The 26,606-nt window shown below is 32.5% G+C and overlaps 3 protein-coding genes across 4 annotated transcripts; 2 read left to right on the top strand and 1 right to left on the bottom strand.

Moving 5' to 3' along the window:
* The first annotated feature begins 88 nt into the window (after nt 1-88).
* Nucleotides 89-7,941, top strand: LOC123913590 (general transcription and DNA repair factor IIH helicase subunit XPB1-like). 2 transcript variants are annotated; one of them, XM_045964380.1, is made up of 20 exons: nt 89-322; nt 427-476; nt 553-625; nt 735-894; nt 986-1,208; nt 1,314-1,370; nt 1,831-1,971; nt 2,666-2,746; nt 3,151-3,238; nt 3,615-3,952; nt 4,041-4,116; nt 4,202-4,395; nt 4,730-4,893; nt 4,981-5,053; nt 5,360-5,473; nt 5,737-5,817; nt 5,950-6,009; nt 7,027-7,110; nt 7,226-7,368; nt 7,523-7,941. In XM_045964380.1, exons 1-20 carry the CDS (start codon nt 313-315, stop codon nt 7,614-7,616), a joined length of 2,304 nt encoding a protein of 767 aa, XP_045820336.1. In that variant the 5' UTR covers nt 89-312; the 3' UTR covers nt 7,617-7,941. The 2 variants fall into 2 exon arrangements, with proteins under 2 accessions (XP_045820336.1, XP_045820335.1); XM_045964379.1 differs by having other exon boundaries at nt 177-322; nt 5,737-6,009.
* Nucleotides 7,942-9,460: 1,519 nt separating this feature from the next.
* LOC123917456 (probable RNA 3'-terminal phosphate cyclase-like protein) lies at nt 9,461-14,581 on the top strand. The gene is made up of 7 exons (XM_045969181.1): nt 9,461-9,652; nt 9,950-10,182; nt 10,272-10,424; nt 11,505-11,683; nt 11,753-11,928; nt 12,063-12,279; nt 14,203-14,581. Exons 2-7 carry the CDS (start codon nt 9,972-9,974, stop codon nt 14,410-14,412), a joined length of 1,146 nt encoding a protein of 381 aa, XP_045825137.1. The 5' UTR covers nt 9,461-9,652; nt 9,950-9,971; the 3' UTR covers nt 14,413-14,581.
* Nucleotides 14,582-21,354: 6,773 nt separating this feature from the next.
* On the bottom strand, nt 21,355-23,294 carry LOC123916696 (zinc finger protein CONSTANS-LIKE 2). Its single transcript, XM_045968211.1, has 4 exons — nt 22,547-23,294; nt 22,304-22,456; nt 22,083-22,211; nt 21,355-21,741 (listed from the first exon to the last, which is right to left on the bottom strand). Exons 1-4 carry the CDS (start codon nt 23,126-23,128, stop codon nt 21,634-21,636), a joined length of 972 nt encoding a protein of 323 aa, XP_045824167.1. The 5' UTR covers nt 23,129-23,294; the 3' UTR covers nt 21,355-21,633.
* Between the last annotated feature and the right edge of the window lie 3,312 nt (nt 23,295-26,606).

Raw genomic sequence — 26,606 nt, 5'->3', positions numbered from 1 at the left:
TCACTTTTATATGAATACATACAAACATAAATCAATTCTATCAAACTCAATTCTATCAAAATCAATTCTGTCCATGGCAGAACCAAACACGTACATAATAGAGCATTGACGACACGGGCACAAGCAGTGACCGCGATGTATAAATAAAGCAGATTCACTCTCTCTTTTCCTAATTCCTAATCATTCATTCAATCTCTTCTCAATTCTTCATTGTTTCTGTACTTCGCTTCAAATACATAACAGCAAAATTAAAATAAATAGAAACATCATACATACCCTAATCTAATACTCGTATAATTCATCATCGGAATCATGGGACACGGTACATTATCATTCGTTCTATAAACTATATTCCCAATTCATTCATCAACATTAAGAACAAATTATAAAATTATTAATTATAATCTTTCAATTTCATATCTGCAGGTGAAAAAGGAGGAAGACCGTTCAAGAAGTTCAAAGGCGCCGCTAAATTCGTTAGTTTCATAATCAATAATCGATTTCTCTTCAGTTCTTCATTCATCTTCGCGTTCCTCACATTATTTGTTACAGGAAGATTCACGAAAAACATTCGCCGAAGATGATGATCCATATGGCGGCGATCATGATGCATATGAGGATGACGGTAATATTAATTTTCAATTTATTTATATTTCATTTCTGGATTTTATCTGTGATTAGGTTTAGGTTATTGTGTTTTTTGGGAATAATTTGAGGGTTTTCTCGTGAAACAGAAGGAAAAATTAAGGATTTTAGCCAATTAGAGTTGAAACCGGATCACGTCAATCGTCCTCTTTGGGCTTGTGACAATGGTCGGATATTCCTTGAGACTTTCTCTCCTTTGTACAAGCAAGCTTATGATTTTCTCATTGCCATCGCCGAGCCTGTTTGCAGGTAAACAATACAGTATTTTTTATGATGCGAAGTGGCATGAATGATGTGTGTAATTGTTAGAGTGGTAATGATAATGTTTGATGATGGATAGGCCTGAGTCGATGCACGAATACAATCTTACTCCGCATTCGCTGTATGCTGCTGTTTCGGTTGGTTTAGAAACTGAAACAATTATAGCAGTTTTGAACAAGTTATCCAAGACCAAGCTTCCTAAAGAGATGATTAAGTTTATCCATGAATCTACTGCAAATTATGGGAAAGTGAAACTTGTTCTTAAAAAGAATCGGTACTTTGTGGAATCTCCGTTTCCAGAGGTGTGTAAAGGATGTTCATAATTGTCTCCACATCTTGTGTAGTCCTTACTCCTTACCGATCATTGCTGGTGAGATTTCATGCGGTTGTCATATTAAAATTTGCAGGTATTGAAGACACTGCTCAGGGATGATGGTATATCTCGAGCAAGGATCACTTCTGAGGTTAGTGATCATATCATTTGTTTGTGGGAAACTTAGGTAGACATTTTTTCTAAATGTCGTTTTCTATACACACAGTGATGTGTATAGGAAAGTTAATGTCTGTAGTGCATGATCCTTAGATATTCTTGGCTGATTTTCTGTCCTACCTTTCTGTAATTACAATCTCAGTACTTCCTTGTGAGTGTATCTATGCAGGGCATGATTGGATTAGCCTCATTTATTGCTGTCTGATTTTTATTTTGAATTGCTAGTGTGTGAATATAAGTTACACATACTTTTAAAATGTTTCTCTTAGAATTTGGGTTGAGCCTAACTCGACCCTACAACATTAAATTGTAAGGTCAAGGGCGCCTCTTCTTTATAAACTCTTCAGAGACCTATCCTCAACCCGAAGGATAGGTTTTGGTACTATCTTTGAATTTGTGTTAGATGTAACTCAATCCTACAAAATCACATTTAGGGTGCTCATGGAGATGGATTTACAATCAGCAAAGCATTAGGTGAAATTGAAGGCACTCATGATGAGTTGCTGAATCAAGCAGAAGTAGCGGCTGCTGCAGAAGAGAAAGAAGCTCATGCATTCGAAATTGATCCTGCTCAGGTAATCTAGGTTTGAATTTTTGGAAAAAAACAAGACCTTCATGTTTTTTCCCGTGTCAAATTAGTCTTTTATCTTTAAAAATGTTTACACGGTTGTCCCATCTTTCATTCTTAGCCTACTTCTATTACAAATTTGTGTACGTGATCATTGAATACTATACTATAAAGAGTGTTTCACCGCTCACACCAAAGACTCTTGTTGACAATAATGAGATCACTATCTTAGATAAAAACTAAAAATGATCATGTTAATTTTGATGAATTAGATATTGTAATGGCCATTATGATGTAATTTAGATGTTATCTTCATGAATTGAAGATGTAATTTATATTTTTGAATAGTTAAGCACGACTTTTGGTAACATGTATAGATGAAAAGTAGAAGTTTTGTCAACATTGATGACATTTTTAAACATAAAAGACCAACTTGGCACAAAAGAAGAAAATAAAAGACCTTTTTGAAACTTCAAATTAAGTTAAGAAACTTCTGGCGTAATTTTGCCCAAGTAATATAGGGCCGAAACATTCCTCGAGTTTCACAACAAAAAGCTTCTAAGAAAATTAAATTTATGTTATGGGAAAACCCAACAAGTGGTTCGAAGAGTAAACCAGATTCTTATCAGAAATCACAAAAGAGTAGTTGTAATTGCTTTACATCAAACTTCTCTATTTAAATTTCTGTGATTTGTGTACAGGTTGAAAATGTAAAGCAACGTTGCTTGCCAAATGCTTTAAATTATCCTATGTTGGAGGAGTATGACTTCAGAAATGATACAGTGAGTAATGCTTTATATACTCATTGTGTTAAAATCTTTTTTGAGGATTTATCTATACCTATGTATCAAGGGGATACCGACTTTTCATGTAGATTTTTCCTTTCAATTTTCCCATTCATTTACAATTATCATTCTTTATCCAATTAAATTTTTTATTTTAAATTATATATACCTAGAGATAGTTTTTTTTTTAAAAAAAAAAGCAAATATACCTATATATAAAGTTGATACCAAGTTTTGGTGTAGTTTTTTCCTTTCAATTTTACCATTCATTTAACTATTTTATTTACAATTTATCCTTATTTACCCAATCAAATAACATATTTTTAAAAATAATTAATAATTTTAAGTATGTTATTATCTTGCAAATTTATGGTCAGGGAGTTTAAACTATATTGCTACAGGTGAACCCAGACCTTGACATGGAACTAAAGCCTCAAGCACAACCACGGCCATATCAAGAGAAGAGCCTTAGTAAAATGTTTGGAAATGGTAAGGCTGGCAGCTTTTGCAAGGGCGTGTGTCATTGGCATTGCACTCTTACCTTGTTAACTTTGGAGTACCCGGCAACTTTTATTTTAAATTAATTGAATATACTTCTCGTGTTTCAACTTCCATGTCCTTATTGTTCCAAAAACATTTCCTCTTAATTTTGTTGTTGTAACTTTAGAACTTTATGTGCTAGTACTGTAAGTTATGGCTAAAATATTTTGTTAACGGGATTTGGATTAGCATAACTTAGCGCTGGTATACTGAAGCTTTAAGCCCTTCTTAATGACTTCAGCAACAGTGATGTCTATACCATGTAAATGCACATTGAAACATAATTTACTTGTTCTGAGTGCAATTTTATCATCTGCCCCCTCAGGTAGAGCAAGATCCGGTATCATTGTTCTACCCTGTGGTGCTGGAAAGTCCCTAGTTGGCGTTTCAGCAGCTTGCCGTATAAAAAAGAGCTGTCTTTGTTTGGCAACAAATGCTGTTTCTGTGGATCAATGGGCTTTTCAGTTTAAACTATGGTCAACTATCCGAGATGAACACATTTGTCGTTTCACATCGGATAGCAAAGAGAGATTTCGTGGTAACGCTGGAGTTGTTGTGACAACATATAATATGGTTGCTTTTGGGGGTAAACGGTCTGAAGAATCTGAAAAGATCATTGAAGAAATAAGAAACAGAGAATGGGGTTTGCTCCTTATGGACGAGGTAATTATGAAGATTTATGGCAATATTTATCCTTCTATCCTGGAATTTTGTTTTTGTTCTTATGCATAGCATCATGGCATGATAACAGGTACATGTGGTTCCTGCCCATATGTTTCGAAAAGTCATTAGTATCACTAAATCTCACTGCAAACTTGGGCTCACAGGTATGCCGTTATGCACTGTTTAATAATATCCTGACAATGACCAAAGCCTCTTCTGCTGTGAGTGAAATAATTGTTAAATTTGCAGCCACACTTGTGAGAGAGGACGAAAGAATTACAGATCTGAACTTCCTAATTGGTCCCAAACTGTATGAGGCAAATTGGTTAGATCTTGTAAAAGGTGGATTTATTGCAAATGTACAGTGTGCTGAAGTATGGTGTCCAATGACAAAAGAGTTTTTTGCCGAGTATCTAAAGAAAGAGAACTCCAAGAAGAGACAGGTGAATTCAGCCTTTGGGAACTCTGTAAATCTTTTCAATAGAAATTATAAGGAGCGATTGCTGAATTTGTTCACTATTTTCCGTGATAGATTGCGGTTTCTGTTTAGGTTGTCTTGAAGAACTGAAATATCATTATAAAAAAACAATTAATTGCTCAACTTTGTTTCCTAGTTCACTTGCTTGAATGCACTATTCTTCGTTGATTTTTTTTTTGTTTTGATAAGCCACTATTCTTCGTTGATGATCTTTACATGTGCGCAGGGCCCTTTATGTGATGTGATAATCTTTACTTGCTTGACTTCACTCATCTTAATTGATGATCATTACATTGCAGGCCCTTTATGTGATGAATCCAAATAAATTCCGAGCATGTGAGTTTCTCATAAATTACCATGAAAGGGCACGTGGTGATAAAATTATAGTTTTTGCTGATAATCTTTTTGCTCTCACTGAGTATGCCATGAAACTCCGCAAACCAATGATATATGGTGCTACAAGGTGCTGTGGACATAAATTGACCTCTTTTAAAGCTTTTTTTGGGGTTTTCTGTTTTTCACGTTAAATTCTGATATGCCTTATATGCAGCCATGTTGAGAGGACAAAAATTCTACAGGCATTCAAAACTAGCAAAGACGTAAATACTGTTTTTCTTTCCAAGGTATCTGTTCCTGTTATCTTCAGTTTTATTTTGAGGCTTATTTGCTTTAATTTTCAATTTTTCATGATGTTAAAGCATATACTGGTGTAGCATCTTGATGAGGGATGGGTTATTTAAGTTAGAACGGGTATATCCTTATTAGTTTCATTAGGTTAGCTAATGTTTTGTAATGTGTAGTATTTTTTATAGCTGTCTGCTTCAGTACTTGTTAATACTGTTGATATTGTGGGCTATTCCATGTTAACATCTTAATAAAGAATGTGACAATTGATATCTGATTCCTTGCATCCTTTCTTTTATTCTCAGGTTGGTGACAACTCAATTGATATTCCTGAAGCAAATGTGATAATTCAGATCTCTTCACATGCTGGTTCCAGGCGTCAAGAAGCTCAACGTCTGGGTCGTATTCTTAGGGCAAAGGTTAGTTTCTAAATTTTCGCGTGCTATTATTATTTCCCCGTAGTAGGTTTTGGTAATTTATTTTTATTAATTCTGAAGTTCTAGTTATTGGTGTCCACCATACCCATGCTACAGATTGAATTCTAAATTTCAGTTGTTTGTTGTGGAAAGTGGGAAGTTCTCTGCAGTTTGCTGCTTTATATTTATGGTGTCTACTTGTTTGTCAATAATGCGTTGTGCTAGTGGGTTCTCTAGCTGATTCAAATTCATGAATTAAATGGCAGGGAAAGCTGCAGGATAGGATGGCAGGTGGCAAAGAGGAGTATAATGCATTTTTTTATTCCCTTGTGTCAACTGATACCCAGGTATACATTTATTTCATGCCAAGCCATATATTATTGAATTATTGGATCATGTCGTCACTTCAAAATAATACTTACTTAAACTATCATACAAGGAATTTATGGTGTAATGTATCTTGCTGCTTTCATTTGCAGGAGATGTATTACTCAACTAAGAGGCAGCAATTTTTAATTGATCAGGGTTACAGCTTTAAGGTATTTTCTTTCAATTTTCGGTTCACTCCCTATAGCACACTTGTGGTAATATGCCTCAAGATTCACATGAATTTGTTCATTTACTTTACTGGACCTGAAGTTGTCAATGTGTTAGCTGCGGCAAGAATAATTATTTGTGTTATTTAGAGTAAGTTGGATTAATCCTAGCGGAACAATTTCAATTAGTTATTGCTCTGCTGTGATGCCATTAGCTACTTAAAAAAAGTTACACTCTTGAAATACACAAAGTAAGTTGTAAGCACCTGTGAATGAGCGAGTACAAGCTTTTATTTGGTGCGTGTGATGTTTGCTATGACCAAGTTGCTTATTTGTTCAAATGAAGTGCTCTAGGAAGACATTATGTTTGTCGAAGGAAATGGAAGAAAAAGAGAGGAACTAACTAATGTATTTGAGTTATGACCTCAAATGGGATTGTGGGCTTAAATGGATTAGCACATTAGCTGCCCAAGACAACGGTGTTGGGAAAAATAAGAAGAGGAATGGAGAGAATGCTGATGTGGCATATAGAGAGGGGTAGATTATCTGTGTATTGAACTCTGTTATATTGAGAATTTGAGACTGAGGAAGAGTGAGAGGATATCTTGGAAAAATCATTTTGGTGTTGGTTATGGGCAGGGAACATTGTTCAGAGAACATTGTTCTCTGTAGGAGCTCGGTTCTGTGGACAGTATGATGTTCAATATTCATCCTTCTATAATTTGCAATCACTTTCAGAAATTATGTACTCCTTGTTTTTTCCATCATTGATCTAATTTCTCTTTTAATTGCTACTGTGTGAATCGGATTCTCATCAATTTGGACTCAACTGAAGTCTAAATACATGGTCACTTTCTTCTCTTTCTAAACTCATATGCCAAACATTGCATGAAGACAACTGCTTGAACTTTGGTCCCAATGCCATGGGCTTGAGAATTTGAAATGTTTGTTGGCCACTAAAACTATCCTGTCAAGGTCTCAATTTATGTATGCTTATAGATTTTCTATGATATGTAACAGGTAATTACAAGCTTGCCTCCATCTGATGAAGGATCTCGCTTGCACTACCATCATCTCGATGATCAATTGGCACTACTTGGAAAGGTTTCGATCTGTATATATCCCCGTTGACTTAGAATTGAGTTGTTGATTGAGAACTAACCGGTGTTTACCAATCAGGTATTGAAAGATTTAGAACTAACTGGTGTTGACCGATCAGGTATTGAATGCTGGTGATGATGCTGTTGGATTAGAGCAACTAGAAGAAGATGCTGATGAAATCGCTCTTAAAAGTGCTCGTCGTTCTCAAGGATCGATGAGTGCAATGTCAGGTGCAAAAGGGATGGTTTATATGGAGTACAGGTGCGTTATCCTCTTTATTTGCCCGATACAATAATGTTTGCCTTGTGCTAATACATCTCAAGCTGTTAGGTTTCCATTCATAATTAAGAACTTGGCTTGTTAACTATATACAAACTATAATTCTTTGACGGTGATTGCTTTCTTCCCTTTGCAGTACCGGGCGTAACAAAGGCCAACAGATCAAGAGCAAGCCGAAAGATCCAGCAAAGAGACACTTCTTATTTAAAAAACGATTTGGCCCAACCTAAAACCTCACTTGTGATTAAAAAGGAACCATGCAGTGGTGTGTGTAATAATATACCGCATCTGTATGACAACGATCAAGATTGCAGGATTTTTAAATTAAAATCTTATACAGCCTCAACATGAGTTAATAATTACATGAACTTATGGACTGTATCGGTCTTATACTCAAATGTACCCTGGTGACCACACATGGTTGATGTTTGATTCCTTTTTGTTTTTCAGATTTTAGTCAAGTTATATTAGTAATATCAAAGATATAAGACATTTTTGGTTACATGATCACGAATATATATATAGTACAAGAGAAAGATTATTATGATGGTGCAACTTTAATGTGTTTAGGTATTTTATTTCACGATTACTTTCAAAATAGTACAAACGTCATTGTTTTTGTTTCTGAAATTTTATTATGAGCATGATAAACCTGATTTATGCCAAGTGTGATCAAGTTGATTTTTTTATGGAAAAAAAGTGAAAGAAGTGCTGATTTAGAGACTGATGGAATCTCTCATACTTATCATCGGGAATCTAATAAATGTGTGGATGTTTTGGCTAATATCGAATGTTCGTTAGATTATAACATTGTTTTTTATGATAGTGGTCCATCCCAAATTAGGGACATGTATAATTTTGATCTATTGGGGAACTCTACCCCTAGATTGATTAACTTGTAATTTTCTTTTCCTGGGCTTTTGCCCTCTTCATCATAAAATAAAAAAGACTCAAATTCCTCAAATTAAGGCCCTCTTTCAGTTGCATTATAAAATGAGTTGTTGATTTTTTTATTTATTTTTTTTTATGATAAATGAGTTATTGTTTTTTTTTTTATTGTTGAAAAATCACTGCATTATTGAAGGACTGGTTCGCTATAATTAATAATAATTCATGATAATACTTGCATTTTTATAGTTCCGTTTCATTGTTAAGCTCACCCCTTTTTAAATAAGTTTTGTTGTGAATTGTGAGAGCTTCTTAGTAAAATTGTAATAAAATGAGCAAAATGACACATTATAACTGTTGGGAATTAAAAGATGCATTTTCTAAAACATTTTTTTTTTCAATTCTAAAAAATATAGATATAAACAAAAGATGTAGATTTCTTATAAAATAAATTCTAGGTCACTGTTTATTTATCTAACGAAATTAGATGATAATACACATAAACTAATTTATAACTTATTATATTAGTTTATATATAAGTTTGTTTCATAAAATTAGAGGTGTTTGGTAACAAATTTTTTTCATTAGTTTATAATTTTTTTTTAATACTATTTAAAGTGGTGTCTGAGTTTATAATTTACCGTTAATTTTTTAAATAAAAACCACGCACTCATAAAAATAAATACCACTTACATAAAATAATCATGTAATTTCATGTTATTTTATACTTATAATAACTAAATTTATCAAACACTTTAATTTCATTCTACAAAATTTTTTAGCTAACAGCTTTTACCATCTAACTTATTGGTTAATTTTACCAAAGCCAAATTATAAATTTTTTAAAACAAAAAATATGAATTTGTTCACAAATTCAAACACACCCAAATTAATAATATAAAATAACGAAATGTACACTATAATAATAATATTTGTACAAAATAAAAATAATAATATTAATTTGACAAACTATGAAATACGAATCGAACATAACACAAACAATGACACATCAACATCAATAACAATTAATAAAACAATGACATAATTCAATGTTATCATAAATGTTAATATTAGACCTGGGAAACAGTTAATTCGAGTGTTTATACTTGGGGCAAACTCCAATAAAATAGAAAATAAAATTACGGGAAAAGGGAAAAAAAAAAAAAACAAACAGTACATTCACTACCCTCTAACCTAAACCCCTAAATCCATTAAAAACCAAAACCCTAAACCCCAACTTCATCTCCCTCCCTTAGTCAGTCTCGCGCGGCAGCTATACCCTCCCTCTGCTCTGCGGCCAACTCCGGCGTCCCTCTCCACTCCGGTCCCTGCTACTCCGTCACTTCATTCCCACCTGCGTCCGCCTTTGTTCCGAACAGTGAGTTTAATCCTTACTACCAATCGTCTCTGTTCTTTTCTTCTATATGGAAATTGATTTAATCTTGTTGTGTTAAACTGTGTATTGATTTATTCTCTTCTTCAAATAAAACTATATTAAACAATGAATTACATCGTGATATGCCACCATTGATGATAGTATAATTATGTTTTTGGTGGAAACTTAGATTATTAGAATTGGGGGTGGAATTAGGGTTTTGGAAGGTTTTTTTTTTCTCCCTTCATTTCAATAAGCAGGGGAACTTATTAATTTGCGCCACTTGTTGTTTGTTCGTAGTTTCGAATAATTTTAAGGCAGAATGGGGAAAATGGAAAAAAGCTACAAGAAGCTGAAGGGAAGCGCAAGCTTCAGACAAAGGCTGCTTCTCTCCACTCTATCTTCAACTCCCATTATCATAGAAGACATACGCCCCAGCAAAACAGACCCTGGTCTTCGCAAACATGAGGTTTCACTCCTCCGATTATTTGATACTGTCTGTGATGGCTGCAGTGTTGTAATCAACGAAACTGGTAATTTTATTTTATTTTATTTTTTTTTATATTTTTCATGTTTACTACTTTTGATTGAAGTTATAATTATTCTGATTGTGTTTTGGCAGGTACTAAATTGAAGTACAAACCGGGAATCATTATGGGTGGCAGAATAAATTATCCACACGATTGTGGTGTTTCTCGATCCATTGGTTATTTTCTTGAACCGCTCATTGTGTTGTGTTTGTTTGCCAAGGAACCCCTCACCATTACCCTCAAAGGTTCTACACTTTTTTCTTTTCTTTTTATTATTCATTATTACTTATAATACTACAAAAACAGTAGAAAATTAAATAAAAGATGAATATAATGGGATCAACAATCTCAGTTGTTAATCTAGATCATACGCTCGAGAACAGTAACTGTGTGATGCAGTATGAAATCCAATTCTGAATATAGTGACCTGTTTGGATAAACAATTTAATTAAGCGCTTATAAAATAAATGCTTATTATAAGTGTTTGACCACATTTGGATAAACAACTTATATAAATGCTTATAGTATTAGAGCTTATAACACTAGAGCTTACATCACAAGCTCTTTACGTTTGGATATGTACACTAAAAAGTACTTGCATAAATTGAAGTGTTTGGATGTGTCATTACATAAGCAATTATACATTGAAGATAGACACAAAAAGATAAATTTAAAAAAAGATAAGTGGGATACCTTAAAATAGATAAGTGTGAAGAAGTAAAAGATAACCGTATAAAAACAAAGAAGATAAGTTTAAGATTGACTAAAAAAATATTTAAAAAAATATGCTAATATTGTGTAGAATGGACCAGGCGGGATTCAAAGTGGGATACTTTTTCATATGCTCCATGTTAAGCCTAATGATAATCATATTATGAGAGCTTATTAAAATATGGCATAAGTAGCTTACAAAATTATGATAAGCACTTTTTATTAATTTACCCAAACCCTAATACAACGCCTTGTCAGTAGATAAGAGAACATAATATTAAAATAAGCCAATCCAAATGGGGCCTTTATGATCTAAGCTATTTCCATAACAAAAGATAAAGTAAAGGCAAATTGTTTTCACATAAACTGTAGCTTGTTTTCATATGGAGACCGGAGTTTATGGAACTAAGCTGAAAGTAGCTTATGGACTGTTTCTATAAGCTCACCCAAGTAGGTCTCACAAGTGCTTATGTCAGTAAATAAGCTCAACTAAGTCAATCCAAGCATGCCCAGAGACCAGAGTATATAAAAGCTTCAAAACTAGAACATAAGGATCATAGAGAAGATATCTTAATTAATGCGTTTGAGAGTTGCAACTGTTGTATGTATATCAGGAGTTACAAATGATTCTAAAGATCCATCAATTGATACCTTCAAGTCTGCTGCTTTTCACATACTAAAGCGCTTTGGAGTGGATTTTGAAGCCTTGAGTCTTAAAATAGAGAGCCGCGGACTACCTCCTAATGGTGGTGGGGAAGTTGTTTTGTCGCTTCCTATTGTTCAGAGTCTAACTGTAAGTTTCTGAACTTCTTTTATACTTCATTTCAATTTATTTTTGTAGCTTATATATTCTTCCCAACAGGCAGTTAATTGGATCGATGAGGGTTTTGTTAAGAAGATTCGGGGAGTTACGTTTTCAACCAAAGTATCTTCTCAGTTTGAAAGTAGCATGATTAGAGCTGCACGTGGAATCATCAATCCACTAGTTTCCGATGTGCACATTTTTACTGATCACAGATCAGGTCCACCAGCTGGAAAGTATGATTCCTTTCCTTTGATAGATATTTTGGATGACTTCATTTGAACTTTTGAATGTATATTTGATAGAAACAAAGAAAATCATATTGCATAAAGTCATAATTACTTTTTATTTTACTGGTTGTTTGCCACAGCTCTCCCGGATATGGAATTTCACTAGTTGCAGAGACTACTTCTGGTTGCTACATCTCTGTCGATACTGCCGCTTACCATGGTAAGGATGAAGATACGTCTGGCTTTGCAGATGATGTGAAAAAGGATCTGATGCCTCCAGAGGATATTGGTGAGGGGATTGCTAATGTTTTACTAGGGGAGATAGCTCAATCTGGAGTGGTAGATTCAACATATCAGGTTAGCAAGTTGATAATTTTAGCCCACTTTCAATCTTTGTTTATCTAATGATAGATACTGGTATCAAACAAATAGATATATGGAGGGAAACTCTTTGTATCTTGTAGATGATCCTATATGACAGATGCTGGTGTTAAACAGTAAAAATATAGAATAATAGATCAGATATTAGAGAATGAGTTAGACTCCTTTTATTTAATTTTCGGCACCTCTTCATCTTCCCTCATATCTTAAACTTTTCCTCCTCTTTTGGACCGTCTTGTTTGTTACAGTAAACTTCAATTAATTTTTTCATTTTTTTTTCTTTTCATTTTTTCATTGATAATCACTTCTTTAGTCGTGTTTGTTAGACTAGTTTCCCTGGTTACTCCTTTTTATCCTTTCTATGTGGCGCCCACCACATCTAAGGATGTGCATGTTTGGATATTCATAAAACCAAATCATGTTCATATTCAAATTAAAAACAATAAGATAGATTAAATTTCTAAACCAAAACTATAATTTCATCAAACCTGGGTTTAAAACGTGTTTTCAACTTCAAAATTCTGTTTGTAAAATCACGTCCACTTCAAAGTCGGTTTTAGTCAAACCTTGTTCGAAACCTATTGCAGCACCATTTTTTAACCAGATTCTTTGAAGAATTGGAGCGCAAGAGCTACAATTTTATAAACCCGTGTCAAAGTACTACCCAAGTGCATCATAAAGCATTCAATTGAATATTAAACAACTGTTTCTCTAATTTATATGGAACTAGGAATTTCTAAAGCAACTGTTGCATGGGTGGAGTTATTCATCTAAAACTTAATCTTTCAGAGAGTGTGATAGGACCCATATCAGAATGCAAAAAGCATAGTTCGTAAATGAAGTTACAAGTACAGAGACTGAAATCTCATAGCATCTCTAGTAGTTGTAATTAATGTTGTCTTTTTACTTGGATAATCTTATTTCTAGTATTATGTATTCCTGGCCTAGGGGTGCTGCACTTAAAACATTCCATGTCATGCGTATCTTTTATAGGAGGAAAACAGCATATTTTATAGGGTGCGGCTTTGGCTTTGCCTAGGAACTCCAAGTCCAATCCAGGGTCATCAATGGCACTAATAATATAGAAAAGATTGGACAGGATCTCCCAAACATCTAATTCATTCATTTAAAGTGCAACCTTTTCTCATAAAAGACAACAAGCACCAAATGACCCGTGTGCATCCCATTAGTCATAATTTTGGTACCAAAAGAGGTTTTTTTTTTTTGTTGGTAATAAAAAGTTTAGGTGAGTTGGGTCCCAGGAGCTCACCATGTAAGGGTAAACCTCACAACTCAAAGAGTGCTAACAAAGGTACTACAAATCACCATCAATGAGGTCCTTATGCTGGCAATGAGAGTTGAACCCACACCCTTGCGGAGTATGACTTAACTCCTTACCAACTTAACCAACATGTGTTGGCTACTAAAACAGGATTTATTTGATATGAAACTCAAAGCGCTTCTTTTTATTATTAACTTACCTAAGATAACAACTTTTAGTTAACAAATCAATCAACAAAGCCTTCCATTTATTCCTTCCCTTTTTTCAAAACTCTCCCCTCTCCTTCAAACTCTCAAACAAAGTCTTAAGAATTCATAGTTTACACCATTTTCCCAGTATCAGTTCAAAAACACCACAATTAAAACCCTTGTAAGCACAAATTTGAAACAAGACTCTTACCCTTTTGAGGTACCTAATTTTTGGATTTTGTCATTTTGCACTTACCAACATATAGTGGCCTTGGCATGCTCAAATGCTATTACTTGAAGGATTGTGCACATCTTACAATTTGTTTCTATTTTCCATCTTGAAGGATTGTGCATATCTTACAATTTGTTTCTATTTTCCATAAGGGAGATATCTAATTTTTCTTTTCAATATTTTTTTGTTTATATTAGGGTTTGCTATTTCTTCTTTGTGCTCTATGTCCTCAAGATATTTCCAAGATTCGCATTGGCAAGCTTTCTCAATATGGGATTGAAACTCTTAGAAACATAAGGGATTTTCTTGATGTGAAGTTTGATATCAAACCAGATCCGGATACACAGTCAGTTATTCTCAAATGTATCGGGTGTGGCATGAAGAATCTTTCGCGAAAGGTCACATAAAGACAGAATGAGTTTGTTCACCAATTTTGTATGTTATTATGTATAATTTTGACATTATTTCAATATTTTTCTTTGGATAGATAATTTTTTTTGAGCAATGGATAGACCAACCTGGCAATCCGTTTTGTGCAATTTATAGTATAATATGATTGCAACTATTTACTTTGCATATATAGCAACTTCGTAAATTCAGTTCATGGTGCCACATCTATATCTACGGAGTGCTTATTATGGTCTTAAAATATAAAATGTTTGTCACCGGTTTCAGGTGTCTTAAAATATAAAAAAGATTCATGCATTTTTCCAGATATTAATCACAAATCTAAATTATTTAGACACAGATGGATAAAGGTAAAATGGAAGAAAAAAATTGTCAGCAGACGAAGTGGTAATTAGCACTTGTAACTTATACATACAATTGTGAGATGTTATTTTTTTTTAAGCAAAATGAGAGCAGAGGAAACCCTCTGCAATATCTCAAATATATTAAACATAAAAGAAAAGAAAATACAAGAACTTGTGGGACGTCAATCTGACCCAGTAAACCTTTTTATAGCATTTAAAGATAATACAATGAATTTCGACTACAAGTGGTTTTAGATCCAACCCTAACAGGGAAAAAAAAAACTAAAACAAACACAGACACAACAAACACTACCCAGCGAACCCGCGTACGAGCGCAAAACCAAATAACAAAAAAAAAGTGTGTCTATTTATTGAGGTAAGTAAAGGCGAATGAAACGACCGTCAACACGTATACAATTGTGAGATGTTAGGAACATATTCAGGTAAATATATCCAGCTTAATAATATTGGTATTGTTAGTTTTTTTTCTTTCTTTTTTTCAAGTAGCTTAGTTGTTACTCCCTCTACAATATGTCACCATGGGGAAAAATTTTGTACCACAATATATATCGTTTTATATTACTCTCTCTTCTTTCAATTCTTCAATTTATTTTTTTGATAGCATAAATGAAGGACAATTTTGTAAATCAACTCATAATCTCTCTTTTCCATACAATATTAATTACCTTTCTTAATATGTGTAAAAGTGTCAAAGCGACATATATTATGGTACGGAGAGTAGGAATTTTACTCTTAAGGTGAATTAGTGAGGTGTCCAGGATCGAATCTCTGCTCCTACATATATAATGTGATGTTTCTATCAACTGATCCGAGCTCACAGGGACGATATTGTTAGTCGAGCTGTTGAAACAAAATCAGTTAAATAATTAGTTTATGTCCTTTTTTTGGTGTGCAATGCTAAATGACGTTTCTGTAATTGTGATCACACTAGACTTATCATGCAGTAAAATAAATTTAAATTGTGGCATGTTTACTTTCAAATTTATTATCAATGGCGTATTTGAATTAAAAAGAGGTGGGGGCACAAACGCAGTAAAACATCACTAACAAGTCACTATCTGAAAATTGATTAGAAGACTTTTGAGAGGAAACGAGTTGATAGTTGCCTTTTGTGGAGACTTTTTAATACGTACATGAAAGAATCTCCAGGTTGTGGAGATCTCTAGCATTTGACTACTTTTTTGGGGATATTCTCTTTGCTTAAGCATATATTGTAGTTGATTAATACTACTAATTATACTTGAATATATGAATCCCATTCCAAACCTAAGCACTCATTACACCTATGTTCAAAATATAGAAAGAAAAGCTAGGCCAACTTTCATCAGCATTTCTTCCTAACCGTTGCATTATTGATTTTTTGATGTAACATGGTAACACCGATTATTATTTATGGCAAAACGTTTACACACACAGAAACAAAAGAGATGAGGAAAATGATGGTGGATGACTCGATCAGAAACCTGATAGCAGGCGTCCCAACGCATCGTGGAGAAGACATCTTATAAGTTAAAACTTAAACTATATTAAGATTTTCATGTCTTCTTAATTCAAAAATAGCTACCACAACTTGTAAAATCCAATTTAATTTGAAGCTTTGTCATTTCCTTGAGTTTGGTCTAGAGGAACTGAACACTGTTCTTGTCCATGTAGTTGTTGGATAATAGTGTTATACTAGCAATCTTTTCTCAATTTTTAATTATTACCTTGCTTGATTCTCCACTTAAGCTAAAAGGGTCCTCAAAATATTCGATTTTACCAGTCTTACCCCAGACAAAAGTTCCATCATTGATAACATGTACACTTTTCTTGTCTGCCAGATCACATGTATTATATTCAATATTCTAAAACTATACTAAAGAACTTTTGCTATGTCTAATAAAAGGTTCATTCGTGTGCAAAGCAAAACAATAAAAATATGGTAATTTTTTTAACCATAGTATTGATGCAAATATTTAGTAACTTTGTTAATGACAAATTTTTGTAACACATCTGACTGATATTTTTAGTAGTGTCTCTTTTCTCAGTTATATTTTTTTATAACTCGAATTTATAAGCTTAATTTAAGAAGTCGTATCTAATTCAACTATATAAGACCGATGTAATGTAGGTAAAATGTATTGTAGTATTGATTTTTTTGTTTTAATAATCCCATCAAATCACTAAGAAAAATATTCCAAAGGACACGGACCGAACAATGGAATCTTTGATGAACCAATTAATAGCTTTTTATTGGACTAAACAAAAAAATAATCCTTTATAGTGGTCAACTTTCCCTCTCAAGCACCCATCATCCTTATGAAGAAAATTCTCTCTAAAGGGTCATAGGGAATAACCCTAGGCTAAGGGAACAAGAGGCTAATCATCTTATAATAATCTATAGCATTGCAATCATAGAATGTTGAAGTAAGTTTTTTAATATCCATTCTTGCCAATGTAGTTGTTTTGGTCAAAAGTGGAGGTTTGGAATCATTTGGGTGCTTAACAAAAAATTAAATTTATTAGTAAATCTTTTTCCTTACTGCTCTCTCCATTAAAGAGCATTGTCTCCCTCTATCTTTTATCACAATCTTATATCGTAATAATAAGAAGCTAATTAGTTTAACATTATATATATATATATATATATATATATATATATATATATATATATATATATATATATATATATATATATATATATATATATAACTGAGAGATTATAGGATCACATTCAAAAAGCTACTAGAGATTGAGGACTAAGATTTCATGTAGTCAGGACGACTATGCAGTTGGTATGTTGTAGGAAGTAGCGACACTTCTCAGATTAGGCATGTCGGACATGGACACCGACACTTATGATTACACTAAATTATGTCATTTTTCCAAATTTTTATCGGTGTCGACGTGTCAGTGTCCGTGTCGTGTCCGATGTCTGTGTCTGTGTTCGTGCTTCATAGAGTTGCAGGCCTAACGATTAAAATTGGATTGTGCAAATTTAAAGCTCGGTAAATAATTACAATTCATTATAAGAGATCAAATGATTGAAATTATCGGGTGGGATAGATTAAGGAGTTGGATGTCCAAAGTTCAAGCACAAAGAAAAAAATTAACATAACACTATAATATAGTCATAATTTATTAGTCAATCATTACTATCACTGCAGTCATAGTTCTAATTTGCAGCCACAAAAAGTTTATACCAACCGTGGCTACATCAATTGCATTTACATGCATTTTGTCGCAAAATCAAAGTTTATACCATAATAGCAATTGAAAGCCATGACCGTAGTTATTCTATTGAATTTTTTTGCAAATATTTGATTTTTTTCATTAATTATTTATACGAAAATTTAATTTAACTAACTTAGAATATAAATCGTTTAATCTACATCGAACTCTCCTTCAATCTTTTGATTGAAATGAAAAGTTTGTGGATGTCAATTTTCATTTCTTTTTCACAAAAGGATGTGATGATCATTTTTATGAAAATCATATATGAAAAGTTGAAAAGCTTGATGAAGGTTGATGTTGATATATAAAATTGGATAGTTTAAAAAGGAAACATATAAGCTTTACAATAAGAAGCATCTATACTTTCATTTTTTATGGAACAATTATATAAACGAATACTATTCTATGTGTCCTCACTGTGTTGTTCTGTCTTCACAATGTCTTTTCCTATTTTTTTTTTTTCAATATAAAGTGATACTCTCTATTAAGGCATAAAGTATAAGCTTCCTTCCATTTTTCACACACAAATATTTGTCTCTATTTGGGAGTATTGCTGCCAAAATGGTAGCTCAACACTTGTTACTTATCCCACTAGTATATATGGCATATTATTAATCTCATCTCATATTAATAATTTATTTAAGCATTTTTAGTTGGCAATCAATTTGTGTCTTTATGCCCTCAAGAGCAAAGTAGTATGCAAATCTTTATTATGCTTTTGAAATTTAAAACAAAAGAAATTAAAAGATAATCTCACACATTTTATTGTATCTTTCAATTCAATAATTGTAGTTTTTTTTTTAATATATATTCAATAATGATTGTATTGTAGTTATTTAAACTTCATCTAATATTCTCTTAAAAAAATTAGCTTTTGTTACAAAGAGGGGGAAAAGAACAAAGAGGGGGAAAAGAACAGAGACAGGATTAATAGTCCTAAAAATTAACTTTAACATTTGAAACTTAAATGACAAAAATGAAATAAAAGAAATGTAAGAACCAAAATAAACTTAAAAATAACCATTAATAAAAAAAAAGTTGAGTTTGAAGTGCCGACTAATTCACTTCTTCCGAATTGTTTTCGATTTGACTTCCTACGTGTTGACTCACGAGATATGAGGGATCATCACATTGAAATAAGAGTAATCACAAATATAATTGAACACCGCATCTCAATCCAAAATCTTAAAGTATTTTTATGAGTGTCTTATTTATATGTTGCTAAACATATATCAGTTTAACCACTATTGTTATAAAGACTTTTGATACAAAGAATTTGTACTCTCTAGTCAAAATATCAACTCTAAAATTATTGTTGGTCACAAGGGGAGCCCTAAAATACTGGGAAACAGTCACATTAAGTTAAGAGTAACCATACAAATAGAATTTGACACTACATCTCAATCTAAAATCTTAATAAATTGAGTAAATGAGTCACTCTCTTATACATTCAAAATATCGCTCGGTCGATGTGAGACTTGCATCTTTTACAACCAACATAAGACACCACCAGACTATCGCTAAGAAAACTTTTGATACAAGGATCCAAACACATGATCTACATTCTCTCTCCACCAAATTAAACCATCGCTCTAATACCACTTGTCGGAGAATCTGGTCGAAAACAATTAACAAGTAGTACATCTCCACTCAATACCTATTAATCACATTTAGGTCATAGATACTTGCATCTAACACTATCTAAGGAGACTATTTTTTATCAGAAATGTGTTTGGCTAAATGGAGATCGGCTGCATGTGCATTTGTGTGAATAACATGAAGGAATTTAATCCTCCACTCTACACTTAGAGTATATTGTATGCTCAGTCATCATTTTAAGCAAAAGATTTGACAACACTAAAGTGTGAAAACGTCCTTTTATCCTTGGAATTTATTTGACTGATGTTTAATTGGATGATACAAGTCCACTACTTGTACTAAATTGATAAATTTAATTAACCAAACAATACTATATTTATCACCTTATCATATATAGTAAAAGAATATAATAACTTTCTTTTTTATATTGATGCTTCTCATTGTCTCTTTGTCCACTCAAAACTCAATTTTGGACAAAGCTTCTACCAATTGTGTTTCATCCTTCATGTGCTTAGCACCAATTTTGTGGATGGAAAAAACAAATTATTTTAATGGCTTTTCTTTTCTTTGCCTATAGGAAAAAATGGTTTAGCTAAATCAAGTTGGCAAGTTAAACTAGGTATGATGGTAGCTGTCTAGAAACCTAGTATATATGTTCCACTCACAAAAATTGAATAATCTTAGCTAATTTGTGACCGTTGGCATCAATCACATAGTGTAGAGACATTCTTTCTATATAAAGCTCTTGTTGAGCTATTACTCTACTTTCTGTCTACTAAATAGACTTCACATGGTTGGAAGGCAAAGAATTTAGCATAATTGATCAAATTGCTCTTGCTTTTGTGATAATAATCAAATTGCTCTTGTTCAAAATTCCAATAGCTTGCTGTCTTTATTCTTAATTCTCTTATTGTTTCAATGTAAACTTAGTGCATGTTTGGATTCTACAACAACAAATTGATTTTGAATGAATTCGGTATTATTGATAAGTGGTGCACCGTGCACCACTGATCAACTCTTGCATGATAGAACTCGCCTATGTATAGATATATTTATGTAAACGTGAGTTCAATAACACAAATTTTGTAAAAATTAGGTCTAGACTCATTGACGGGAGTGTCTTCATTAGGATCTAAACTTGCATTATCTTTCTTATGAAGTTGAAATGCTTACCACTCAACTAACCCTTAATATATTGTACAACATCAGTTTGAACAAATATTGTTGCCAACTTGCCATGGCTAAGAGGGAAAATGGAGGCTATCACAAAGAGCTTGTTCATACATCATAATAAGTTGGCGCACTCAGGCGATCATGTTAGTTCTTCAGGCGAATTTACGTCGAAGGCTCCTGAAGTGGGTTGGGTTATGATCAAGTATGATGGTGCGGTCACTCGTTTTGGTGGTAAAGCGACCCGTGGGGTGTGGCGCGAAACCATCTTGGATCTTTCAAGTTTGAAATTACTCCAACAATGTTAGCATTTGTTACAAGTTTAATAATTTCAGAATTGCATCTCTCATTCCTATTGTACAATGACTTGTGTGAAAGAGGATGAAGTGAGTCGAGCTTCGAACCCCGGTCATAACGTTCAACTTAACAATTTCGAAAATTTTGATATTATAATAAAATAAAAAAATGACATGCAAAATGTAATATATATTGTATACTTTTATTCCCCACGTCAAACAAGGCTGAATGTATAAAAGCATAATATTACCAATGATTATGGAATACGATACACTATATATACGATCCCTAAACAATTGATCATAAATCATACCTAGAGTAAAAGAAATGAAAAGAAGAATATAATGCAACTATAAATTAACTAGCTATCTAGGACACTCTCTAACAACCAATTTTCATATTGACCTTAGGAACATCTGAGAGATTCCATGGTGACTAACTTATAGTACATCATATATATTTTATTTTATAACAATTAACTTAAACATTAGAAAGAAAGTAAATAAAGACTTGTGCTTAATTGATCAAGTGGTGAAACCTAAAAAGTCTAAAGATTCTTCTTCCTAAAATTAAAAGTCACAAGCCAAAATACTGAAACTGACTAACTCCATAGCTATTACTCTTCAAATATTGTTGTGCTGCTCCCACTGTTACATCATCTTCATGCAATCGTAATTCTTCCATCTACATCATAGCCACATAAATATCAATACCCTTTCAACTCAACTAATAGTCATAATTTACAATGTCATCTCTCTAATGTCACCATAATATACTAGTTGTAGCATAATTCAAAAACACTTAAATTATGTTATTTCAATATTGCATATATAGCTCAGTGACAACGAGCATAGCAGGGACGTTGCATGTAATATGCAGAACTGAGGTTTGAACCCCATTAATGCCGCTTATCATTTTAAAAATGTGAAATTCTAGTCATTAGACTACTTAACAAAAAAAAATAAATACAAACATTATTGAGTAACTCTACCAACATTGCATGATTTTAAATTGCAGTCAATTACCCAAAAATTGACTTCATCTTCATCTCTGATTAAACATGGAGCCTTAGGAATCTCGTTGGGCTCATCGTTGCGCGCAAACCTGCCACGTACGCGTGGTCGATTATCCGCTAATGTCTTTCTACATGCATACTGTTTCCACATAAACAAACACATTAAGAATCTTAATAATCAAACTTTCTTAATTACTTCACATTAATGCATATAATAATGTTCTTGATTACCTTAATGGTCTTGTTAAAGTTCCTCTGAGTTCTCTTTGCTCTGTATTTCGAAATTCTTTCTTTTCTTTCTTCTGCACTGTAACGTCCTACTTTGAAATTCTGATCCTCTTGCAAATTTCCTTCTGTTGGAGACATATTATTTGCTTTGATGTTCTGTTTTAACAAGTAAAACAAACTTCAACGAAATCAAATTTGAAAAATAAAAACAGAGGAAAAAACAGAGCAAATTAGCTACAAATTTACCTGCAAATCACCTGTGCTACAAACCCTTCTCAAACTATTTTCAGGAGAGCTTAAATCATGTCTTTGAAATTTTGATGAATCAACGAGATTATCATGGTGAGTTTGAAATAGTAAATTTGGCTTCTTTTCAAAAGAGTTACTACTGAAGCTTCTTTGCATGTACTTTGATACATTTTCAACACCACTATAACTATGTGGAAGAAATTGAGTATTATTGTTGTTGTAGTTGTTATAATAATCAATACTTATTTGTGATTCCTCGTTTTTAACTTCGGATATATCGAAAGCTGAGAAACTTCCATTGTTATTATTAGTTTGATGATGAAAAATGGTGAGGTTTTCAGTTGGAGGAGAGAAAGAGAAAAAAGAAGGTGAAAAAGGGTCTAGAGAAGAAGGAATAAGAGATTCATCAAATAATGAGTTAGAATTTTGTTGAGAAATAACTTCAGTGTTGAAAAAAGGGAAAGAGTCAGAAAAAAATGGTGGTAGGTCTCCACTTCCAGTTCCATCAGTAGAGACATGTTCTGAGGTTGAATGAGTGTGGAAAGTTGTGGTGCCAAAAGAATAGAGTTCAGAAGACATAGAATCTTTGTGTTATGTTATGTTATGTTTCAGAATGATTGTAATCAATTCTTGTTGAAGAAGAACAAGACAAATAGATTAGAAAGTGGTATCTTTGTGTGTGTCTGTGTTTGATGGAGATGTTGCCAAAAACCACAGATTGAGTGAGACTTGTGAGAGTTGAGACCAGTCCATCCAAGGTTGAGTATTTTGCTTTGATTTATAACATTTCATTCTTGCAAATTTTGCTATTTTGTCCTTTTCTTTTTTATATTCTTTAAAGTTGCATGGTGGGTCCTTTTTGGATTTTAAATTTAGTAAAAACTGTATCATGTTATTTAGCACTAATCTCCCTGCTTAATTAATTGATTGATACTTGGTACAAAAATAAAGATTGATTCTGTGTGTATTGGGCCAAAAGAGCAAGTGAGTTTCTTTGTAATTTGGCTTGGTCCTTTAGTGTGGTGCTTGGTGTGGTGTTGGTGTGATTATATGCTATTATGCAGATGATCCTAATTAGTGGGGTGTATCAGGTTTTCATTAGCAGGTTATATGCTTGTTGCGTAAGGAGCGTTGTGTGCTTTTGCTCTTATTTTGAGTCACCGATATTTGAACAACAAATTTAGATAAAAATATAACAACTATACAAGTTTTTAATAGTTTCTCATCTGTTTAGGACCGCATATGCACAGACTCATGAGATGTACGATGTCTATACGTATAATAGCTCTCTTTGCTTTATTGTATTTATAGGAGTCCTTGTATTTAGTAATGGTCGATTTTTTAGCACATGATTTGATAGGTCTTTTGTAACCCTTCATAAAAGGTGCGTAGTTGTCATTCCAGTGTGATGGTAGGTTTGGATCTTGTGTTGTAAGAGTTTGAGTATTTTTTGTATTCCTATTAATAAAAAAATTGGTTATGAAAAAAGGACAAAGAGAAATATGAATAAAATTTGAAAATCTCATTGAAGATTTATGATAAGTTGATAACAATTATGTAATCCAAAAAATAACATTAAATAGAGTTGAAATTTGTTTACTTTTGCTTATATTTAAGGTCAATTTTTTTTATTAAATTTTGTTTAAAAATGAGGCCGAAGGGAGTATAACATATCAATTTTGGAATTCTAAACTAAGATCCAGTCATAAAACTAGTGTCACTTAAAATGTTAACCATCTATCACCAACCGTAATTTGTAGATCTTAATTCTTACCAAAACTATGTAACACACCTGAACAATGTACAAAAGAATTTCAACATACTTTTTATTTCTATTGATCCTATCTTCCATTTTTGAAGTTTGTTTCACGCTCCAAAAGTTCATGATAGTTTTAACATTGTAATAGTTTTATTTTTTTTATTTGCGTAAATCAAATATCCTCTGCACACAACTGCATAGACTAATCTCTCGAGTCTTTTAGGATTTAAATAGGTAGAAAACTTGATAGTTTTAACATTGTAATGGTTAAAATATATTTAGTTCTAAAAAATATTTTGTTTGAATTCATTTTGATGTGAGTTTCATTAAAAAAGGCTGAATTACACTGGTCCCTTAAGCATGGTTAACAATATAAGTCTTCCTTTTTATTATTGTAGTTTCTTTTAATTAATTTTCTCTTAATAGACAAATTTCTACAACATAATCCTTATGTAGCATGAGTGTATGGAGAAAAACGCGTGCAATTAAAACATGAATTAAAGTCGTGGTCAAACACATTTAAACAAATAAAAGGAATGATACTGATAATGAATGCAATTTGAGCAAGAAAGAAAAACGGGATCAACACAAGGACGGATCTACATAGAGGCTGAGTGTGGCTATAGCCACACCAAAATTTTCACTATTTTTTTTCTTCATATACATGGTATATACTGAGCATAAAAAAAGAAAAAAGAAAACCAGAATAAGAAACACATGAAGATGAAGCAAAAATGAGAAAAATGAAAAGAAAAGAAGATGAAGCAAAACGATGGAGAATAGCAAGCACAGGAAGTTGGAAGAAGAGTTGGAAGAAGAAGATCAGCAAACACCCTGACGGCAGATTTTGTTCTCTACATCATAATAAGACAATTATTTAGGGTTGTGCATATTATATTTTGGGCTTGGGCCATTTGGCTTATGTTTACGTGTGTCACTTTTGACCACTTATCTTTTTTTCTATACCCCTATTTGGTAGTATTTTGAACACTAGGGATCAAACGGAGAAAAAATGCTAGGAAAGCTATTCATATATATATTTTCTTTTAGTTCAAAAAGCTTCTTTAATATAAGAGAAAAATCATAAGTTCAGTTCTTATTAAATTTTTCATTAAAAAAAATTCTTACTAAATTTTAATGGTAATTGTTTTTTTTTTGTTTACGATGAGCTGAAAATCGAACCCAAAACCTATGACATACTAGTCAAACCCTTTATAATTAGACCAAACCTAGTGACTAAAATTTTAATGGTAATTTTAGACTTTATAATATTATAATTTATAAAAATAGTCTTTTATTTTAAAATCTTTTCATGAAAAATAGATACTGTTAGGCCTCAAAATAGTCTCTATAGAATGCAAATATTGTTAACCCTCATTATTATATTACCCACCTATACAGATTAATTACACATTAATTTGATCAACTCGCTCACTCATTATTAATTGGGTGAGTATCTATTAGAGTTTAATAATATTGTTTTCGAGTCACTAATAATATTGATATTATTAGGTGTGGTTAACGTCTTTCAAATATTTAGCCACACCAAAATCTAATGTCTGGATCCGTCCCTGGATCAACATGTAGTATTTAAAAGTAAGCAAAACATGAAGGCACTTAATTAGCATTAGATGGTTTGTCTAGTAACTGACGAACTGTAAAACAGGTTGCAATATGGTTTGGCCACTCATACTTCTAAAACTAATAAAACAAGGGTTCTGCTAACATGTGCCCTAAGGACACATTTTAAGGTATATTTAATTAACCAATATCTTATTTAATTTATTTTAAAAATAGCAATAATCAACTTTATTAATTAAAAGATATGGTTCACTATATTTATTACCAATTTAAAAAAATTGCATAGGCAAAATATAATACTTGCCATGATCACGCGATTGGTCAAAATTTTTTTGCTACAAAACTTTTTTTTAAGATGAAAAAAAAAATTAAATTATAGTAAGTATTATAAAATTCTAAAACATATTAGCAATTCAAAAGCTAAAATAGTACTAACAATCGTTACCATTACAACATAATACTATAATACTCAGTCCTGTTCCCTAAAAAAACAAAAATCACAAGTTGGCATAAATCAAGTATTACCAGGAGTACTATAAGTCAGATTGTTAACAAACCAAAAAAAAATGGATGCATATAATTATGGTCGTATTACCAATCGCGTGATCATAAATCAAATTTGGCAGCATATCATATTTTGTCTTTCCATTTCTCTTAAATAGATAATAAATATAGTGGACTATATTTTTTAATTAATAAAGTTAATTATTACTATTT

This window comes from Trifolium pratense, linkage group LG3 (genome assembly GCF_020283565.1).
Source record: "Trifolium pratense cultivar HEN17-A07 linkage group LG3, ARS_RC_1.1, whole genome shotgun sequence".
NCBI classification, from domain to species: Eukaryota; Viridiplantae; Streptophyta; class Magnoliopsida; order Fabales; family Fabaceae; genus Trifolium; species Trifolium pratense.
Note: the sequence above shows the minus strand (reverse complement) of the source record. Positions and strands in the feature narration are given on the sequence as shown.